The sequence below is a fragment of the Mus caroli genome, chromosome 3 (genome assembly GCF_900094665.2).
Source record: "Mus caroli chromosome 3, CAROLI_EIJ_v1.1, whole genome shotgun sequence".
In the NCBI taxonomy this organism is placed as follows: domain Eukaryota; kingdom Metazoa; phylum Chordata; class Mammalia; order Rodentia; family Muridae; genus Mus; species Mus caroli.
Genome location: NC_034572.1, coordinates 93,488,253 through 93,511,290, shown reverse-complemented (window position 1 = coordinate 93,511,290; position 23,038 = coordinate 93,488,253). Strand labels below are relative to the sequence as shown.

At 40.2% G+C, this 23,038-nt stretch overlaps 1 protein-coding gene across 1 annotated transcript in view; it reads right to left on the bottom strand.

The window, feature by feature from the left end:
• Tbx15 (T-box transcription factor 15) overlaps nt 1-23,038 on the bottom strand; it is a 113,557-nt gene that overhangs the window by 6,000 nt on the left and 84,519 nt on the right. The window contains exons 6-7 of the mRNA XM_029475302.1: nt 21,694-21,758; nt 7,597-7,694 (exon numbers count right to left, since the gene is read on the bottom strand). Coding sequence (XP_029331162.1) covers nt 7,597-7,694; nt 21,694-21,758 — 163 coding nt within the window. The remainder of the gene's footprint in view (nt 1-7,596; nt 7,695-21,693; nt 21,759-23,038) is intronic.

Genomic DNA, 23,038 nt, shown 5'->3' with positions numbered 1-23,038 from the left:
GCTCTTTTCTGAGAGGAGCAGTAAAGGATGGGGAAAAAGAGCCCTTGAAGATTGTCCAGTCTAATGAAGATGGCTCACACGTGTTGACTCCTGTCCCGAGAGAGCAGGGCAGCTTGGAATCTATACACACTAATAAGCATGACATCCCAAGATGTATGTGCCACACTGTTTCCAGCTAGAAGAACCTCCATGGTGTGGATGATGGAAGGCAGAGCTAATTGACAGCTCTGGGCCCACCTGAGCTATGTCCCCAGAGGAGCTACAGTTCCTCTTTGAATGGTCTATCCTTCCTCCCTACTCAATGAGTCCACAAAGGAAATGAGCTGTTCCATGGCTTGCACTCTTCTTATCAAGAGAAGCAGAACTGGTAGGATACATGCACACTGGTGTCTTCCCCATCAATCTCAGAGATGCTAGCCCACTTCCAAAAGGGGATTAAAATACAATGTCATTAATAACTTCATACTCTCGGGTAATCCAGAATTAATCCAACACTCCAGCTCTCTAACATCCTAGTTTACTCAGAAACCAGAGTGAGGAGCACACATTAAAATGCATATCCAACATTAACTTGTGCCAATATTCAAGGATAAGAGCCAAAGCAACCAAGAATGCATATTTAGCAGTGATCCCATATGAGGACAATAACCTAGAATACACTTGTGTACCATGAAGACAAGTTAAATGTGTCCGTGAAAATCCTGAATACCAAACCTGCTGACTTTTGCATCTTTAAATTGATCACTTCCAGACTGTAATATTTTCACATACAGCTTCCTTTTGAGTTTATTTTATTGTAAGACACACACACACACTAAAAAACAGTAAGGTAAAACCTCATCTGGATGAGTAAAGAGTAAGTTTCCATGTAATTACTTATTCTAGCAGCTTGACTCTCCTTGCCTTCTAACTTGAGAGTTTCTGTCCATGAAGAGAGCTGATTCCCAATGTATTCAGTCATGTAGGAGATAAAATATCAGCCGCCCATGAACTGGTCCCAGTGAAGAAGCTCATGGGCCATAAAGTTTAATGAGCATGGAAACTGAATATTATCCTCAGTTGAGATGAGAACCTTTCTCATGATGCAAATGTGAGCATCATAGTCCCCGTGGGAATTGTACAGTTCACATTCTAGAAAAATGGAAACCTTTCCCATAAAATGCAAAGTCCTCTGTCTATCTCTAAATTTGCTCTTCTTCAAACAGCCTCATCCAATCACACTGCTCTGTACCTGGTTCTATGTTGCCCTGTCTCCTAGGGTCACACACCTCCACACTTCTTAGCTTCCCTCTGTTGCTTTCCCTGTTCATTTCAGCCTTCCTTGTTGCCACCTAGTTCTCCTAGGACAACAATGTACCCACTGGAAACCCCCTTCTTTCTGGTTTCACACTTCACTTCCAGGAAAGGCATAATTCCTGGCCTGGAAAGGCAAGGCATCAGTTTCCCTAGCACTAGAGTAAATGGTTCTTAGGGGGTCCAATTAGAATCAGTGAGAGTTGGTGAGATTTGCTAAAAGCCCATGAGCAGAGGCACACGTCCTTTCCCCTTAGAGATGGAGCAAAAATATCAAGGGCCACGAATACTTTCAAAGCTACCACGGGGGACAATTGAGAATAAAGTCACTGTGGAGGAAAGCCTGAGTGTAAAGAAATGGGACAGGTTCTAAGCAGAGTGATTTTTCTTAGGCCACTGACTTAGATTTACCTAAGGAAGCTAGCTAATCCTGGCTGTTTTACAAGCCAATGAGTTGTTCTTTTAGTTTGCTGTTTTGTTTTGACTCTTTTCTACATATATGCATATTCTAATTGATATATGTCTCTGATTCTACAAGTTTTTTGACTATGAATCTCCAAGTCTGAGAATACTAGAATAAATCTGAAGAAAAGCATAGAAATCAGTGAGGGGTGGTCTATGGACCATTCGTCAAGTAGAAACTGTGGCTGAAGCCTTTCACTATCAGTAACAAGGGATTTCAACTATTTGGGTGCCTGACAGATACCTGGCTCTGTTAAAAGAATATCTGGTGAGCTATCTGCCTTTAGTCCAAAATATCCAATCTCTTAAGTGTGGAAGCAAGTCAGAGGAGCTTCTGACCTTCCCTGGTTCTCCTCAAGAGATCAAACTGAACAACTGGATACAATAAACAATTGGACACAAAGGCAGGCAGCTTTCAAAGGGAAAACCTTTCAAATGGGCACATTTATGCAAAATAAGGAATACAATGTGGAAATTAGAAAACCAGCTACTGAGAGAGAGAGAGGTGTATATGTGTGTGAGAGAGAGAGAGATTAGTGTCAACTCACATATATATATGTGTGTGTGTGTGTGTGTGTGTGTGTGTGTGTGTCTAAGAGTTGACACTAATCTCCTTTCCCTTCAAATTTAAACATAAAGTTAGTGAGTACTTGCCAAGCACATTAACAATGTTCCCCTACAGTCGGGCGTGGTGGCGCATGCCTTTCATCCCAGCACTCGGGAGGCAGAGGCAGGTAGATTTCTGAGTTCGAGGCCAGCCTGGTCTACAGAGTGAGTTCCAGGATAGCCAGGGCTACACAGAGAAACCCTGTCTCGAAAAAAACAAAAAAACAAAAGAAAAAAACAAAAACAATGTTCCCCTACTATAGCATTATTATATTGGGTGTGCTCTTTCAATCCCTATTTGAGCTTCAAATTTGAATTGGATATCATGCCTGAACCCAATAATTTAATCATAAGGGGGAAAGTGCTGAGAAAAACAGCAGTGAGTGATATTAAACAAAGAACTAAACCAACGGGGGAGGGGGGAAAGGATACTCTAGAAGACTTAGCCTACTAGGAAAATCCCCCCCAGGAAGTGCTGCTTGAACTGAGATTTCAGAAGCCTGTAGTTCTGAGTAAGCAGTGAGTCAACCTGAGCCCTCTAGGCAGGGGAACAGCATGTGACAGGAAAGAGCACAGCATGTCTGAAAATGATAAAGGTGGCCCTGGTGCAGGGGTAGAAGAGAAGTGGGATAGGGGACATCCTATCCCACTATAGGGAACTACAGGGAACATCCTATCCCACTACAGGGATCTATAGGGGACATCCTTGAGTACTTAGTAAATCCTAGGTGCTTTTGTAAATAGCTTATCTTAAGGTACCCATTTATTTCACTCTCACGGTAATTATCTCTTCTATAGAGGTCTGTATGTTGAAGGAATAAAAATAAATCATGGCCACTGAAGAAATTTAAGTAAGTTAGGATATAAAGTTGGTATGAGTAGATATGTCTTGGAGCAGAATAGAGAGACTTTGGTTGACATCATAATATCCAAGTGAGAAATAATGTTGCATCAGAGCCAGGTGGTAGCAAAGGAGATGTGAACAGACTCAAGGCATTAGTGATAGGCTATGAGGATGAGGCCAGGAAAAACACCCTTGATGGCAAGTAGATGTGGGATCCTTCTCTCAGAAGAGGGTCTTAAGTCCCTTGAGCACATTAAGCCTAAGTGACTTTAGGGCAGTGTTTATCAACCTGTGGGTTGCAACTCCTTCGGAAGTCGAATGACCCTTTCACAGGGGTCACATATCAGATATTCTGCATATCAGATATTTACATTATAATTTATAAATGTAGCAAAATTACACCTATGAAATAGCAACAAAATAATTTTATGGTTGAGGGTCACCGCAGCGTGAGGAACTGTATTAAAGGGTCACTGCATTAGGAGAAGGTTGAGAACCATTACTTTAGGGAGCCAAAATACGACATGTTGTCCATTACAAGTTGAATATCTTTGATCTGAGATTCTTGAAACTAGAAGTTTTCTGAATTTGCAGTTTTTAAAATATATTTAGAATATGTATATATACCTCTGAGACATTCCAGGAATAGAACCCTAACCTCAAAACATGAAAATGTGTTTGTTTCGCATATAACCTAAAAGTAGTTATATGCAGTATCTTTTAATATTTTGTGCAAGAGTACTTGCATCATTCTGCTACTCAGAGGGATCTGTGTAAATTTGCCATCTTTGAATCACTGCAGTGACTTCACAATTCAAACATTAATGTTCACTGAACGTTTCTCTAGTTTCACAATACTTTTTAATATTTTAATACTATTTAATATCTTGAACTATGTGTATATATGGAATAAGGCATGTTCTTGCATGTGTGCAAGTGCTCTTTGAAACCAGAATCAGATCTCTCAGAGCTGGTGTTAGAGAGAGTTGTGGGCCACACAATATGGAGCTGGGAACCAAGCTCAGATCCTCTGCAGGAGCAGCATATGTTCTTAACTGATAGGCCTTCTCCCCAGTCTCTCAATGTGTTATTTACATGATGTGTGAAGTATATCATCTCTCTCACTGGCCAGCTTCTAACTACAATCAAATGACGGAAAACCCAGTCAACAATAGGGACTGTCCATAATCCTAATACTTTAATTGCCTGAGTTACACTGAAACACCCAGTGGTGTTGAAATCTACAATGATGTCTGCTAGCTTCTCAAATGTTAGGCCCATGTTTCCACAGAAGACAAAATACTAACTGTGGTGCAACTGGGATCATTCCTTTCAGCACAACAGCTCTCCAATCACTCAGATCACCCCTCATAAAAGTTCAGTTTTGTCATAAAAATACACTGCATATTTAGGGAAACCAAGGCACACATTTTATTTAAAACATCCATCAAAGAATGACAGGATGGCATTATTTTGGCTATAACAGACCTGGATTCTTAGATTTCCATTTATCTGGTCTTAGTCACCTTCCCCAAGTGTGATGGACAAAGTTAGCTGTCAAGTTGATTTGACTGAAACACTCTAGATTAGTTGAACATATTTTCAGGTCTCTGTGAGGTTGTTTCCTGGTCCAAAAGTCATGCTGTTTTGACCAAGCCAGTTATTTAATTTTTAGATGGATTCCAAATCTGAACAGACCATCCCGATGTGGTAGGACCGTGGAAGAATGAGAAGGAAAACCTGGTTTGCATACTCTGACAATAGTCCTTGCCAGGAGTTACTGCCTAATCATGTTTCAAATATTTAATCATAAGAAAAAACAATGATTCCCATTCCCATTAATGTCAGACATCCTTGCACAAAGGGAGTGGAAGGTCAGGGTGACAGTGATGGTGAAGGCATGACAACTATCTACTCTGGATTGAGAGCTTGTGAGGATTTAAGTACCTGTCTCCTTTAATATTTATAAGAACAGAGTATGTTCCTCCACAGCACACAGGAAGAAAAACTGAGTGGAAAGAAGGCTGAGGAACTCATGAGGATTCCAACTCTAAGAAGTAATGAGAAGAACCTGATTCAAATTGTGTGACTGGGGGTTATGTTGGTTCATTTGTCGGGACTAGGAATTGAAGCTAAGTCCTCAAGCACCTCTTACAAATGCTCCACAACTTAATTAAATTTGTAGCTCCCTTTTTACTTGTGTGTGTGTGTGAGGGAGAGAGACAGAGACAGAGACAGAGACAGACAGACAGACAGAGACAGGGATACAAAGACAGACAGATGTGATCATTTTTGCCAACTTGACACAAATTCAAGTCACCTGGGAAGAGAGAGCCTCAACTGAGGAATTGCCTCTATTAGATTGGCCTGTGGGCATGCAGTGGGGCAATTTTAATTAATTATTGATGTGAGCACTGCCACCCCTGGGCAGGTGGTCCTGAATTATATAAGAAGGAAAACTGACCATGAGTCTCTGTATGAGCCAGTTAGCAATGCTGATGCTCTCTACCTCAGTTCCTGCCTCCAGTTCCTGCCTCCAGTTCTTGAGTTACTTCCTGCCTTGGTTTTCCTCCATGATGGACTTAAAACCTGCCAGTAAACAAGCCCTTTCCTCCCCAAGTTCTTTTTAGTTGGTGTTTTATTATAGCAACAGAGTAAAAGCTGGCCTTGAATTTGCTGTGACCCAGTTTTTATATCTGTGATTCTTGTTCCCCAAGTTTGCAAGCAGCTGTACCAGGAGGCCCCATATGAGTCTATGCTTTAACTATATCCATCTTTAAAACTCAAAATATTTCAGCAATGTTGGTCATAAATCAAAACCAGTGTGCAAAGCATTAGCTTCTCTACTGAAAAGGGTACATGGTATCAGATATTATAGAGTCCTAGAATGGCGTCCCAAATAAATAGAAATTTAAAAACTAGGCTTTTGTCTATGATGAGTATTTACTGGAACAGAACAAACTCAAATCTGAACATTATGCCCACTGTCACTTTGGAAATGAGAATACTGGAGAAGGAAATATCAATCATTCTACATGATGGGAAATTTTCACTCAAGAACCCAGGTGACTGGGCCTCAGAATATGACAGGACTGACAGTAGGATTGAAATTCTGTGATCCTTCTGTCCATATCACTGAAGCTTTTCAACCTGAGCTACAAGAGAAGGGAGATTAGGAATTTTACTTTTTAAAAAATTCTGAAGGAAAAAAAAAGCATGAAAAAGTGGTCAAAGTCCACTCAACCCACCAATGTGACAAGACTGTGGTTGTTTCAAACAAGCAAGCCAAAAAAGAAGAAGGAGGAGGAAGAGGAGGAGGAGGAGGAGAGGAGGAAGCTAGGTGACATGCAGTGGAGTTCTGATGGGCTTGAAGCAGCCCCTTTTCAATGTGAGTCCTCACTTCCATTCCATTGAAAACCAGAGCTTTTGTCACTAAAAAACTAGAAAAAAAGAAACATGCTATGGTTTCCATGAGGAAACATGAATACAGTATGATGGCCTCTTCAAAAGGCAAGGCCTGTATGAGTGCTTAGAGTAGTCAATGATTCCATTGCAATTGCTATTGTGGATAAATAACGACTGGGCAGATGTAGTTTACAGAGCACTTGCCTAGCATGCACAAGACCCTAGTTAAATTCCTGGTAGCACAGGGAAGGGAGGAAGGAAGGAAGGAAGGAAGGAAGGAAGGAAGGAAGGAAGGAAGGAAGGAAGGAAGGAAGGAAGGAAGGAAGGAAGGGAGGGAGGGAGGGAGGGAGGGAGGAACCAAACAGCCAAACAACCAATTAACTAGTCAACCATATGTGGTGGTTTAAATGAGAAATATTTCCCATAGGCTCACATATGGTGACAGATGGTCCCAGTTGGAGGTATTGTTTGGAGAGGTTGTGGAATCTTCAAGAAGTAAAGCCTTTGTGGAAGATATGCATCATTGAAATCTAGCTTTGAGGGTTTATAGCCTTACCCCTCTGCCTGAAATGTATCTTTGCCTCCTGTATATGCTTGAGATATGATATCTCACTTCCTGATCTTGCCCACATGCCAATCCTTCTCTACTCTTATGGACTCTAGTCTCCTAAAACCATAAGGCAAAATGAACTATGTTTTTCCTTAAGTTTCTTTTGATCGTGATGTTATCAATAGCAAAGGAAAGGAAATGTCACAGAAATCTTTGGCTTTAGGAAAAAATTATGAATGTAAATGACACACTGACTCTAGGTCCAGCTCATTTGCAGAACTGATGGTGCTCTTATCATTCATGGAGCTGCAGTTTGTCTTTGTTCCCAGAGGACTGGTATAACCCCTGTGCTGGCTTAGGGCCCCCTGTGCCATGCTCAGTTCATCTCCCCCATCCACTGCTGTCTGCAGAGCAGAGGCCTCGCCCAAAGCTTTACCTTGCTGCTTTTGCATGGTAGTGAAGTCCTCAAAGGTCAGTGTGCGAACAGGAGGTCTCCAGAATGCATAAGTCTCCATGATGGCTTCAAGTCCAGTTCTGGAATCAGAACAGTCAGAAAATCAACTGGTAGCTAATCCCAAAGTGTCACTGACATTGAAAGATTAAAAAGTGAGTTGTCTGTTGAGGGGCATACTACAGGCTCTAAGGGAAGTCAGCCTGGGAAAGTGCAAGTTCCAGATGCTGCTACATTGCTGGAGGAAGGACAGAGGAAACTAATTCCGATCGTTCACAAGAAAGTCCTTAACCATGATGAAGTTGAACACTGATTTTCCTTGCAAAGAAGCTCAATGAGCATGATAACAAAGTGTACTTAAGGTCAAGGGTATCATGAGTACAGTTGAGCAGAATGGCACTGACTGCTTCTCATGCCACCACCATTACCTCATCATGGCTGACACATCCTGTCCCAGAGCCAACCCACATCCAGAGAGTGTGAAGGCTCAATGAAGCTGTCAAGCTGATGTGACTTTAAAGTTCTCATAAGTCAACAGAGAAGAGTAAGGCAGCAGAAATAAAGGAGAGTAAACAAATACACTCAAGTTTTTTATTGTAGAAAGAAATATTTACCCAAAGTAAAAGAGAAACTATACAATGGGCAAAAAGGACAGTCCACATCTTTATCTTTGTAACCTTGTAAGTGAACATTAAGAACCATAAACTGTCAGATGTTTAGAAAATATCTAGTATTTTACAATACATGTGTTCACAGCTTCTATTTTACTCATGTTGTACAATCTGCAAATTGTATGCACATTGTTTCTTTACCATTTGCCTATTTCCTTACCCCTCTGTAGTTGTATGAAGTGCTGAAATAATTGCCAAAATAACTACTAGAATATCGTTGATGATAAACAACATCCTCAACACATCGGTTGGAGCTCTGCTGAAAGCTTTGAGTAGAGCTTCTGAGTATTTACTTCAAAACTGTTTCTTCTATGTCAGAAAGAGAGACTCATGGACTGGGGTTGGTGGTAGAAGAACTGAGAACCACAATAGCATGTGTCTCTCCATTGTGAAGTCACCACAAAGGGCATGATATGCCTCTTAGGAAAAGGCAGGTCTTTCCTACTGAAAAAGTATGCTCTCTGACCTTCTACCTGAGTAATTCACTTGATCAGCTCTGTTACTTGCCAAGAACAAAGTGAGAGGTTTTATTTTAAGGGAGAGCAAATACCTTCTCCCTTTAACTGATCATGACCCCCCTGCATTCTTCTCAGATGAGCCATACACACATGGGTTGCCTTCGTGTGTTGGAAATTTTGCTTTCTGAATTGACTTTAGTCACATACTTCACTTTCTAAAGTCTTCCCTAGATCTTGGAGGCTTTAAATACACTAATGCTGGCAAACCAAACTCTGTATTTTAAGAAGAGGTTCACAAGAGAAAGCAGTGCATGGTGTTTATTAGCTGTTAATCTGTGAGAAGCAGGAATAGACAGTATCTCTACTCTCACTCTACATTGGTTCTGAATATAGTTCGTGGAACTATTTGTGGATAGAAAGAGCTAAGGCAATTAGTAGAGTTCAGAATAATAAGGGGATAGACAGATAAAGCCAGCCTGGGCGGATAGAAGAAACAGATAAGCCCAGCTTAGATCTGACTGCCTTGTCCTGGAATGCTGGCAGCCCACCAGAAAAACCTAGGATTCCCTTTAATGGCACAGGAGGTGTACTGCAGATGGCAAGGGCTTCTTGTTTCACCTTCCAGTCCATGTTTTTCAGGGATAAGTGTATGTCATAAGGACAAAAGTTAGCACGAGGACAAATAACAATCCTTTCTCATTCCGTAAGAAAGTGCTGGCAAACTGGGAAGTTTCAATAGTACCATAGCATAATTCCTGCTTTCCTATTAATTTTATTTATTGCCTACTTTCTTGTTAATTCTATTTATTGAGTAAGTAGAAATTAGTTTGGATTCTTCTCCATAATACTATTTCAAAATATTATGGTATGGTATGGTATGGTATGAATTACTTTATAAGTAGCCAACTCTAAAATAATAACTTTGTATCAGCTATCAAATAAAACTTTAAAAACAGTAATGGAATCATATATTTAAAATTTAAGAAGATTTATAGATGTTGTATATTCTGTCTCTTCTAGCATTCTCTTGAATGAGTATCTAGCCTCTGTTGATGCATTTCTTTGAGAAGGTAGTCTGAGTTTTTGTTAGATCTGTTATTAAGCTACGCCTGACATTTGGCTGAAATCTTAGATGTAATTGTTTTCATCCTCCAATGAAATGATGAAACTCTTGTACATTGCCACTAAGCATCCTTCTTCCACGTCCTCCTCAAGGAGACCTTCCTTAGCCTAAAAATACAGCATGCCATACATAAACATATCCTGCCATCCAGGAGTTCACATAACAGGGTTTTTCTCAAGGCAAAAGTGTAGTGATAACATTTGTAGCCCACCCCCAAAATCAGTGGCAAAGAATATAACATTACTAGTCACACCTTATTATTGGGCTATATATTTCATAGTTCAACAATTATATTTTTACTATATGGGAAAAATATAAATTAGCCTTTAATATGTATTCTTGTGTGTAGAATTATAGAAATGTCATGCATTTATATTATTCAGTCTTTTAATGTATTCTGACAGTTTCTCTTTTTGGAAAAACTTAATTCTATTTATTTGCTATTTGCTATATTTTGTCTCAAACTCTGTCAAGCTTCACTGATTAGATCCAAGTGCTAGAAATCACTAGCACTGTATCTCAGAATGTAGTATAGGGCCATGGCACGATTTAATAATCCCCTTCTTTCTATAGTAGCTTGTATGTATTTCAAGGGATTTGGATTCAATGTTTTCCTTTGTTCAAGTTCCTAGAAAAATGCTTGCTGCACAGTATGTCTCGGTTTATCTCATTGAATTAACAAACGGGTGTAACTATTTCATAATTTTAACAATTTCCATTTTCTCAACTGATGCATGTTAAGTTAACTAAGTAGTGGATCTAATCCATAAATTTCAGCTAGTATCAATTCTCTTTCTTAAGCTTAATTTTTTTAAAACCAACTTGATATAAAAATAAAGTCTCTGAGGATAGAAAGAGTCCTCTAGTGCCAGATATCAGGGCTTTTTATTCTCTAATTGGGATTGTGCCTTTATTGACCTAGGTCTCACAGAGGTTTCAGTTTCCCTTCTGCCTCTGTTGTCCTAGATTTAGGATTCCTGACCTTCGATTAAGCCCAAGTGTTCTAGCAGAGTCTAAGCACTTCTACCCATTGCCTTCTATAAGAATGTTTGTCAACTACCCATTAAGGTCTTCAGCTACTAGATGTCTACACGAGGTGTATCGTTCTAACCATTGTTTGCTCGATGTTATCTTGCCTTGATTTTGTAAAATTTTATCTCCAAGATTTACAAAATGGACTAATTGTTTCACAGATGCAAAAAGCTGCAGTGTCTGGTTAACATGTTCCACATGGTGGGCCTCTGTGGGCTACAGCACAGCAGAGACCTGGCGTCATCTCTGAAGCTTCCAATCAGAAACAGTCAAGTTGGCAACTGTTTCCTCTTGCTGACTTTTCCTCCTTAGTCCAGTGACAACAGAGGCCACATCTAAACCCCCTTTGTTTGGTCTTTTGGCTGTAACTTCCTCTCTGGTTTCCAAGCTGCTTCTCTTTTGTCTTAGCCAAGCCAAAAAATGTGCTGAAGGAGGAGAAGAGGGAGGAGGCAGAGCTAGCCAAAGAGCTCCTTCACAAACTAATGATGCCTCCAGATCAACTGATCGGGAATTGTAACCAGCTTGTAAAGAAATACCCTTCCAACTGCATTTCTACAAGAAACAAACAAACAAATAAAACAAAACAAAAACTTCCTTGAAGTCCAGCAAAGATATTGTAATAACAAATACAAATATCAAAATATCCATGATCTGGCTTAGGTATCCCTGTGTGCAATTTTCACATTATCTCTGGCTTCATCATTATTTTCTGTTTATTTTCTCTTTATCTCCAACGTCTTTATCCATTTAACTTCTCCCTATGCTGTGTACTGAGACTACCATGAACAGAGCATATGCGATAGGTTGATATGACCACTGGTCCTCTCTCAACAGAAGTAAGTCCACAGCTAAATCTATTCTAAGGTAGCAGGAATTTTGAAAGCATAAAGGAGCAGTCAGACAAAGGAAAAACTTAGGAGATATAAAAGCAAAAAAGACACAGGGCTTAAGTTGTGTCATTTTCAATTAAAAATGAAAACAATATAAAAAGAATTAATTTATGAAATATATGATGCATTTGGAGATATGTAATAAGTGCTATGAGGCATTGAGCAAGAAGTATTTAATATACATAGGAAACTAAAGGAAGATTCCACAAAAGATCATCTATAAAACCTCAATATTAAATGACACTCTAAGCAATCTTCTACTACAGACAAGTGGTAACTTTTGTGGCAGAGTCAACAGTATTTGCAAACACTTTGCAGTGTGAAAACAAAGGTATGCTATGGGCACTTGACAGAGAAGCTCTGGGTAGGATGAAGGTGTGTACAATGAACATCCAGTCCAGATCTAATTACCATATCTCAAAGTTCTTAATCTATCCCTGCTCCCTGGAGGCAAGGTCAAACCTTCCACCTTCCCTCCCTTTCATTACTTTGTGGAATCAGCTCTAACCTCCAGTTGCTTAAGACATTTTATGTTGAGATGCTCTAAAGGATCACAAGATCAAAAGCCTACAAATTTAAACAAAAGCTCATCATGCAAAATTTGGCTTCATGGGGTATAACAATTATATCTACACAGTAAAGATGCTGGAATCAAAAAGCCTTTTTCACTGGTGTGGGAGAAAAAAGAGGAATTGATGAATATATGTTTAGAATTGAATAAAAATTGCTCATTAAAAAAATTGCTCATTGCCTAGTGGTCCCCGGGTGTTCCTTTTCAACTACCCTTCTTAGAGTTTGGATAAGCTGTGACATCAGCTCCTGGGCATTTTCAATGTCTCATGAATAATAACATTTGTAATAATACCAAACAGGCTAACTAAAGCATTAAGTTCCTGTAAATTTGACTGAATACTCTGGCTTTGGTACAATGAAAGTCACTCAAGGGACAGATGAATACTCTAGTTGAGAGCTTAGACTCTAAAGATAGTCTGGCTTCTAATTAAGGTAAGTTTGGCCAAGGTAAGAAACTTCTTCATGCCACCAAAGTCTCCATAATTGTAAGATAGAGAAATCTGGATTTGCTATAATAATTGTGGCTTAATAAGCACAGCTTGATTGAAAACAAAGTTTATCAAGGCAAGTGAAAGAAAGAGTAAAATGAGAAGTTGGTCATCATTGTTCCAATTCAAGCAAAAGAAAATCTGCTCAAGATTCAGCTTGGTCTAGCAGATATGGCCTTACTTCCCTGGAATTCATAGCACTATTCATATACTCTGGCTCTGGATAAAATGTAAAAGCAGTTCCATGTTACCTAATTCCATTTCTCATTTTCTCATCAGAGAACCAAAAACGTGTCCCTCAAGCCCCTTTAGGCCTCATTATCTTGCAGATACTCCAGACTCCAATATACTAACCATTAAAAAGACTGGGTTCAATGACACCATCCTTGGGCAGGAGCCATAGATAATAAAACAATTGCCAACTTTCCCTGGCAATTCCCTATGGCCAAGAGGACAATGGTGGAAACAGTTTATGACAAGGGAGGGAGAACAAATAATAAGGCAGAGAGAAGCATTAAGTTCTGGCTAAACAAACAGCCATGGCTTGGATGAATAGGAGGAATACAATTGCCAATAGGAGGGAGAGGATGCCAAAATCTAGTATAGGGCCAGCTACCTTGAACGACAAATGCAACAGTCCCCGAGAAGTCCAACACTGATTGCTTCCATAGACCTGCTGAATGGCAGAAGTCACCCATGCCAGGGATAACAAGAAAGTATGCAAAAATCTAGAAAGGTTTGCAAGACTGCCAGGAAAGAGCAGGATGAGGTTAGCAGGGAAACTATAGCCAATGGCCCTAGAGGGGACAAATGAAAACACAGCAATTGAGCTTGAGGACACTTGGGATGGGATTGATGGTTGAGAAAAGGCAAGTGGTCAACTCATTGGCTCTAAGCTTGCTACTTGAGACTCATGAACAATGGGGAGCCAGAAGAGATTGGAAGCATGGTTTCTGCTGCCTGGACAGATGTGTCTGCAGAGGACAGTGAAGTCACTCTCTGGATTCTATGACAGGCTGGATCTGCAAATTCTGAAGCCAGTAGCTCAAAATTCAGATCTGCCATCAGCTTAAAGGGAAGCTCTGTGAGGGTACCTTGACTCTGAGGTAAAAATAGACAACTTGGGCCTCAGTTAATATATGAAGTAACTATTCCTATTATTTTAGACTATAATTTGAGTAGCTAGAAATAACTATTAAATTGAATTGTACAAAGTCAACGGTGCTTTGTCTTTTTAACCTATAAATAGTCATTTTTTCTGTTTAGCTTAATAGATGGATAAGGATGCAGGCAGGATTTGATAGTGGTATCTGAGAGAGCACTCTCTGACTAGATGTCAGATGAAGTACATCTATTGAAGTACATCTTCCTCCCAACTCTCCAAGGAAAGTCATTTTAGATCTAAGCAAAGTTGCATTGGCCTGGGGTTGACTTCTCTTCGTCTCTCTATCCAGTTAATTGGGAAACTCCTAACTTTCCATGCCTCTTTCTATTGAGCATGTGGACCTATATCAGGGAAGAACTCCTGTCTGAAACTCAGAAGAATGGTTCTTCATTCTTCATGGCCTTGGGATAGCAGCTGCTGACAGTGGGTTGTAGGAACATTTTTACTATCAAGTATTTTTTCTACCACCACTCAAGAAAATGTTCTTCTCTTTGATTGAATAGTGACTGCACTGAACATTCCTTTTCAAAATGTGAATGTTTTCCCCCTCATGATGCAATGCCTGTTACCACATGAAATAATATGTGCATAGGAATGAACTATATGAAAGACTTCCACCAGTCACACCAACAGCACACATACTGCTAGCTCAGCAATATGAACAGACCCAAAATTCCTCTTATACTTCATGTCTTTCTGCAGATCCTATGAGAAAAATCTGCTAAAAAGAAAGAAAACTACTTTCATGTATAAATCAGCCTCCATGACACATGACCACTCTCTGACTACTCGAGTTTGGGATTAATGTGCCCAGACTCAAGCCTCCAAAGATGGACTCCATAGAGAAGAACATACACTCCTAAAATACTGTACAACTTCACTGGCTAAAAAAGTGTCAGTCTACCTGAGACCTGACATGGTCTAGAAGCTGTAGCTTCTAGAATGCTGTGTCAACTAGGCATAGGTCATGGGGTCTTTCAGTTGCCTATAGATACAATGGAACTGGGAGTAAAGACCAAACCCAAGGCCAAAGGCAGAAGGAGAGTACCATAGGAAAGAAAGCAGGCTGTCACTGTGTAGTATTTTTGAGAAAATTTTGAGAAGAATCCTTCGGGCCCATGCAGATCCTAATTTTTTCCCCAGTTTATTTATTTAATATTTTCCCATTTTTTAATTTTTAATTAGGTATTTTCTTCATTTACATTTCAAATGCTATCCCAAAAGTCCCCCACCCACCCCCACTCCCCTACCCACCCACTCCCACTTCTTGGCCCTGGCGTTGCCCGTACTGAGGCATATAAAGTTTGCTAGACCAAGGGGCCTCTCTTCCCAATGATGGCCAACTAGGCCAACTTCTGATACATATGCAGCTAGACATATGAGCTCAGGGGGTACTGGTAAGTTCATATGGATGTGTTTGTTTCTGAGGAAGCATTTGGGAATTCCATAAAATTTTCCAAGTGAGACTTATGCTTTTTGTGCACTGTTTGCAGCCACCTCTAAGAGACAAGGGTTTCACATTAGATGTGGCTTGGAAGATACACAGAGCTTTCTTTTCCTCTATTCCCAGGGCTCCTCTGTCGACAGTCAGCATCTATACCGCTGTCTTTCCCTCTAGCTGAGCAACAAGGTCCCTTGCAGGAAAAATGTATCTCCCAAGGCTACTTCTAGACTCTACAAGCACCCCTTCTCTTCAGCTTCATGGCCCATTTTTTGCCTTTGTTTCATGCGTCCATAGTGAAGTCACTCTCAAGGGCATAATTTCTCAGTACATTACTAGGTGACCTTGTTCAACCAAACTTCATTATGTCTTAGGTTCAACCAAGCCTCTGAGAACTTCTCCTTGTCTCTTACAAACACCGAAAACTTGTTGGTATTCTTCTCCAGGAATCTAGGAAGCACAGGCAAGCCTGATCTCCGCAGCAGGTCACATGGTCCCTTGGATGCATGGATCTAAGCAGCAATTCTGTCAAATCAGAATCTAACAAAAGTAAGCAGGCTCAGATTTGCATCTGAATTGCCCTTAGCTTTTCTAACTAATCACAAACTCGATCTTTCTTCCCTCTCCTTGTGTATCCAAACCTAGCCCTTGGTTTCTGGTCTCCTCCATTTGCCACAGGTTGGAATAGCCTTTTTTATTCTTTTATTTAATTCATTTTTTATTGTTTCTTTTTAATTCATCTCCCACTCATCAGTGTGGTTTTGCAACTAGCGAACAGTTTTCAATTAATACTGTATGCCTGGCACTGTGAAGAAAGGGATATCTAAAAGGATAAACTTGGAAAAGCACAGTTCCAGATTGCTGACTCAATCAAGAGAATGGCACAGGAACCTAACACAATGGAGACAAAAATGCCAATGTGGTAGCTGGTAAGATTATCTGGAGATTGTGGCACCAGTGTAGGGCTGAATGAGAGGGTCAGAACTTCCCTGAAAGAAGCTGACTCTCAACCCTACAGGCCTCCTGTGCTAGGCTTACCACCCAACAGGAAGCCTGAGATGCACACTCTGGATGCAAGCAGATCCTGGTGGATCCTCCTTCCAGACCCAGTCATTAGATCAGCCACTAGATCTCCTAAGAAGCAGAAGAAAAGGGCAAAAGGGCAAATCTACGAGCCAGTAGCCCTTATCTATATATGTGTGTGTGAGTGTGTGAGTTCGTGTTCACTAAGAATGGCAACTAGAGTTCAGCCCTTGCTCTGTAATGAGCTGTTTATTTCAGAGGAAACCTATCATATGGGTCACACTCTGATGGGACTCAGTGTGTGAGCCTCACAGGTCTAGGAACACTGCCCGAGGTATAAATAGAGTGTACAGTGGGTGGTTGCATCCTTCCCATCTTTCGTCTCCTCCCTTCTCCAGCCTCTGGACTGTGCTGGGATAGATTGAGATCGACAAACCTGAACGTGTTTTGGTTTGAGGTTTGGCAACCTCTGTAACTCCAAAGTATTCCACAAATGTTTTGTGTTCTGCGAAACCAAAAAACATTGGCCAAGCACTTTCCCCTCTAATTTTTAAGCCCATGTGTTTTTAAAGGAAATGTAATCCGTATGTTTTAGTAACATTTATATGCAATTCATCAAGCCATGCTCCTCCGCATGAGTCATTTGATGTCTAAAATGCATGTGGAAGAACAGGGCAAGAGCTGTGTTCGAATGAGAAGAGCCACAGAGGAGAGGCTGGACAGAAAATGATACACTGGTCCTGATGCTAGCTCAGAATCACCAGGACCAAGATGCACAAATCAGTCTCCATACACTCGCCCATCCATCTTTCCCATACACATGATAACACCAAAAGTCCTTGCCCACATCAGATCCTGTAGTTAGCTAGTGAAAATTAAATCACTGAACAGCTAATGATAATCAGGTGATTTTTTTTGAACTTTTGGAAGAGGAAAGACATTCAAAACTTTTATACTTGCCTTAACAAGTCCATTGTTATGTAGAAAGAAGTCACACACTCTTGCCCCCATTGTAATACACTGAGAGTGCATCCCAGCTTCAGTTGCCAGAAACATTCAACTTGGTTTTCCGTTCTCAGCTGGGGAATTCTTTTTATAGGGTATATGAAGTAAATGAGAAGACTACTATGGACAGTAGTCTACAAACACAGGTGCAAGCTCACAAGTGGCTTTATTTGAGACAACGCAGCATTTAGCCAATGTATGTCAAGGAAGAATTCTACTTTCAGGGTCTGTTGAAAGTATACCAGTCAAGGACAAGATGCTAGCACAAGGCATGAGATCTATACCTTGGAAACTGGGTAAGTGTGGGTGTTCACCAGCATTCCAGCTTAGCTCTGGGATGGTGGCAAACCCTCTTAACTCTGTTATGCCTCAAAATCTTTGTAAGATGCAGGTTTGAAAAATGAAGGATGAGCTCCTAAATGATAAGTCCTCATTTGCAGATAGCTGAGACAGTTACTAACAATCCTTAAACTAACATTCACGGGGTTTTATTTTAATTGACACACAGTATATAGCTTATATAGCTATCTATGTGTTGCAGGATGATAACTCAGCATGTGTAATGGGCAAATCAAGGCAGTATTTCCTTCTCCTAAACACCTCATTTCATTGAATCGGGAAGTTTTGCACTCTTCTAGATCTTTATGAAATGCATGATAAATTGTGATCTTCAGCTATCCTCAAATGCTACAGCATATCAGAACTTGCCTTCCTGTGTCCCTCTACTCTGGTATTTACCATTCTTTCTTCTATACCTCCTTACTCTTTTCTTCTAACTTCTGGGAATAACCTCTCTGTTTCTCATATCTACAGAAATCAACCATTTTTACTTCCGGATACAGAATATACTACATAGCTTTTTGTGGTGACTTATTTCATTTACTGTCCTTTGGTCCCATTAATGCACAAACGACAGGATTTCATCTCTTTTTAATGTGGCTTGTAGGGTTTGATATGACATAGGAAAGAATTCTCATACTATAAGAAATAAGTTAAGCATTGAAATGGGCTAAGCCTGACTTCAAAGCTCAGCACCCTGCATTATTGTGCAAGCAGTCTGCCCCTGATTTACTCAGAGTTCTATTTTCAAGGAGTCTTACAGAAAAGAGCAACCCACCAAACAGGACAGGGAAACCACCATCACCTCTGAGCAGCAAGACATTCCCTAGCCTCCAGGAGAACCTCCTCTCAGCGTTCAGCTAAGAGGTCCTCAAAACATCCTGGCCAGTAGCCAGTCCTTCAACACTCTGTCCTTCTAGTCTCAAGGCGGAAGGTAAAAAGCCTTGGTTTCTGCAGCATAGGTTTAATATTGGTCAGCACAAGCTAGTTTCTCATACTTGGGTATCTCCCACCCCACGCTATTGAGACACAGTTATAAAAAGGGCCTCTCTGTAGCCCCAGAAGCTCCCCAATATGAAAACACAGCAAACGCATGTCTGTCCTTGCACCTGCTTTCTGGAAACCCTTCCCTTCCACCTGATTCTTAGCACTGTATCATTTAACCTCAGTCATCCTATAGAAACAGCTTCTGTTCCCACTTGACATCCTGGTTTATTTCTATCAAAAAATCTATGTATTTTTCTTGCTATCTATGCAACGTGAACAAGAACATTCTAGATAGTAACTCCCAAGAGTGTATACCCTCTACTATAACTTCCAAGAGTAGGGTGCCTATCAACAGGAATCTCTAGCTGAGGAAGTAAAATCAACTTTAGAACAGGTATTTGAGTAAATACTACAGATTGTAAGGGCTCCAATAGAAGACAAGGTAAGAGGAGAGCAGGGGAAGAAAAGCAACACATTTAGCATTAAAATAAACAAATACTAAATACTACTACAGAGCCTCATCTCCCCCCAAAAGAAATGAATAGCTGAATAAATAATATGACCACACTTGGCCCTGGAAACATATTTAGGTATAGAGCAGAAATTCTTATCTTGGGAGGTGGACCTTTCAAAGATATACAAAACACTACAGGCTTATCCAAAAATTAATAATAATGTTCAGCTGTTCATGTACACAGTTACACTTACACACTAGGGTCCCACAGACCCTAAAGGCCATCCATGAATTCCAGGCTTTGTATTTATGGCAAGGGTTTTCAAAGCCCATAGCTTGGAGTTCATAGACGGCCTTCAGGGTCTATGGGCTCCTAGTATACACTTCACTATACCATACATGTATGTTACAAACCCCACACAGTGATTATTTCATTCACAAAGTACTTTAGGAAAGCACTTTTTTACTAAATTCTTGATGTATATTCAACATACATTTAGGTATCTATAAATTTTGTTTAGCTCAAAATCCATAAGGTCACCTCCATTGCATAATATAAAATTTGCTCAATTTTCCAGTGTTTAGATAACATTAAGTAACATGGTCTAGGTATCAGTTAATGATGGAGCATTCTAGAACTCAGTGGGGAATGTCATTAGTCAGATTAGTCATTGTGGAGACATCATAGAATGTCCTTCCTCAAATCTAGACATATGCCCTCTGCACACCTTAACTATAAGGTAGATGCCATCATGCATGGGGTCTGTTCATGCTGAAACACTGGTCTGTGGTGCTTGATTGGATAATGTATCACATATTTCACGGAGTAGTTCTAAATATAAATTGTTGATTTATCCAAAAACTGCTGTAGAGAGAATACCAAAGATAATTCCTGACAATCTGTTGTCCAGATGTAAAAGGGTCCTTGCAGATTATGAAAGAAGCCTGATGTCTGCTGAAAGTCAATCGCATTGCAATGCCTGTGTTATGCCAGACATACCCATCACACTCGCTCAGTCTCTTTTGCCTGTATCTGATGAGACTGCCTAATTGGAAATCATGGGCATGTCTGGCAAGTTAGGAAACTTGCCATAGATTTGAATGTCATGTAGGAAAGCATTTAGAAGAAAGCATTATCAGCCAGAAAATGAGTACAGCCTTGAAGACATTTGATGATGGCAGACAATGTTCCTTTGACCATCTGGCAACTTCTGGAACCAATGGTGCAGGTAATGAAGAAAGGTGGTATTCCCCCTCATTACTGAAACTTCTCTTTGCTCCAACAGAGTGAGACTACTGCAGAAAACCACAACCAGTCAAAAGATAGAGTTGTGAAGCAAAGCCCCAGCTGGTACATCTAACAACCCTACTCCCGCACCCAAGGGATCCGTTTGAGAAACAGGGAGGGAAAGATTCTAAGAGCCAGAAGAACAGGAAGGTTTCTGGAAGAGGGTGTCTCCTAGAGATATCAGAGAAGCTACACACACATGAAATCTCACCAACATGGCTACCTAAACATGACCTGAATAAGGACAACATAATAAGCAACCTAATGTGGAAAAGGAAAAGCTCACAACCCTCAATCAAGAACTACAGGCACCAAGGAATGCTGAAAGAAGGAGAAATAGTCTCTATCCCAAGTGAAGAGCACACCAGTGGGTTATCTAGTACCAAATGGTCAGCCATTAAAGGATCGATCCATACAAGTACCATTGTACAAACTGAGCAGGTTGTATTTGTATATTTAGGAATATAAACACACACAACAACAATTAAAGAAAAGGGGGCATGAATTTTAAAGAGAGCAAGGGCAGAGTACATAGGATGATTTGGAGAGTGAAAAATAATAGAAAAAATGTTATAATTATAATCTCAAAAAGTAGAAAATTTATTTCTGAAAAAAGGAAAACAGAAAGGTAGTATTCTAGAAACAACTCCCTTTATAAAGTCAGAAATGTACATGTCTTGGAGGACTATTTCCCAGGAGTAAAATTATTACACTTATTTTTACAAATTCAGCTCATAAAGGTAGTAATTTTCTGAAATCTTCTACTTTTCAGAAATGTAAAGCACGTAAGACACCACTATAGCCCACTCCTTCAGATACCAGAAAAACACACCAGTCCACTGCTAACAATAAATGACCGTGTGGCTTGTGCCTTATATGGTCTGAATCACAGAGCACAGTGCAAAGGGCAAAACACTCTGTAAGATTTGTTACAGCATTTTAGGTTGTGTGACAAAAATATTGGAAGATGAGCCTTTTCTGGGGTGGGACTTGGGGATTCTTGGATAAGCCATCCATTTCTGAGTCCGTGCAGTTGCAGAGTTACAAGCATTCTTTGGGAATCGGGAGCGCAAGGGCCACCAATGAGATCTGGGGAAAGGAATTTTATCAAGTAGCCAGTAAGTTTCTCATCCCGATATTCTTACCTGTTTCTGCCAGAATCTCTGAATCCTTTAGCAAAAGGGTTTCGGTCAATTTTTAATCTGGTGATCTGGAAATAAACAAATAAATATCAATTGTTTTCATATTAGCTGATTTCCTTTCGTGTTACTCTTAGAAAATTAACAAAAACTCACTCTATTAATAACAGCTGTTGTTTTTATTCCGTTTCCTTTTAGCTAGAGATTTAAATTTCAGCTTGACATAAGGCTCAGGCCTGGCACCCAGATGTGTAACTTGCTTCCTTTTGACATCCAAGGTTTCTGTGTGTGACTGTGATCTCACTTCTACTAGTAACAAACTTTGTGTGTAGACAAACACAGTAAAAGAAAATTGAATGGTGGTATGGTCCGTTGGTGACACACAGGAATACTTGTTGAATGCACATTGTGTAAATGAATGAGTGATGGAGAGATGGTTACATTCATCAGTTCAGCCCAGTAAACTACCAACAGACAATCAGCTTCAGGCTATGGGAGCCAAATAATTAGCTGCACTTCCCATTCAGCATAATATGTGCCTTTCCTGCAACCAGAAATTGCTCATTTAATGACCTGAAATGTTTTTAGAAACTTCACAAAAATCTGCTCATTTTTCACCAGAAGTGGTAAGGTTCCTCAAATATAAAACTGAACGGAGCCACATGAAATGCATCTCATTTGGTCTCCAAGACTCATCAGCAAATCAGAAGGAGTAAAGAGGAGCAGGGTGGGGAAAGCCACCCATACACCTCTTGGCCAGGTCCTCAGAGACCGTTCATTTTTAACCACCTCTTAGTACCTCAGACCCCTCCATTGCATTCTATGTTAGTCCCAGTAAATTCTAGTACCGCGGAATATATCATCCTCGTGCTTCTAGACTAGAAAATGCCTAAACAACAGGTTCCATATGAGTCCTAGTGTTTCTGCTTCCAGCCTTGGTCACGGGAGGCATTTTGATACCTTTGTGTCTGAACCAGATGTAAATGACTTGCTCCACTGAAGCCATAGACCCTCAGGCTTCCAGATGATATTTTAAAATTTTACTTATACAAATCCTTCAAGATCTGGCTCTCCTACAATCTCTAAGGTAAAAACATAGAGCCTTTCAATCTGCTGATCCCTCAGAGTTTTCAAGTTCATTTGAAATTTTGTAATTTCACTTTAATATGAAAATGTTTTATGAAATTAATTTTCCCATCTCTCACTGGTGGCCCTTGGCTCCCAGTTCCCAGAAAACGCTTGCATACTCTGCAATAGTGTTGATTCAAAGAAAGAGAAATAAGTGATTTATTCAAGAATCTCCAAGTCCCCTGTAGCAAAAGGCACATCTTCCAAATTTGTTATTACAGAA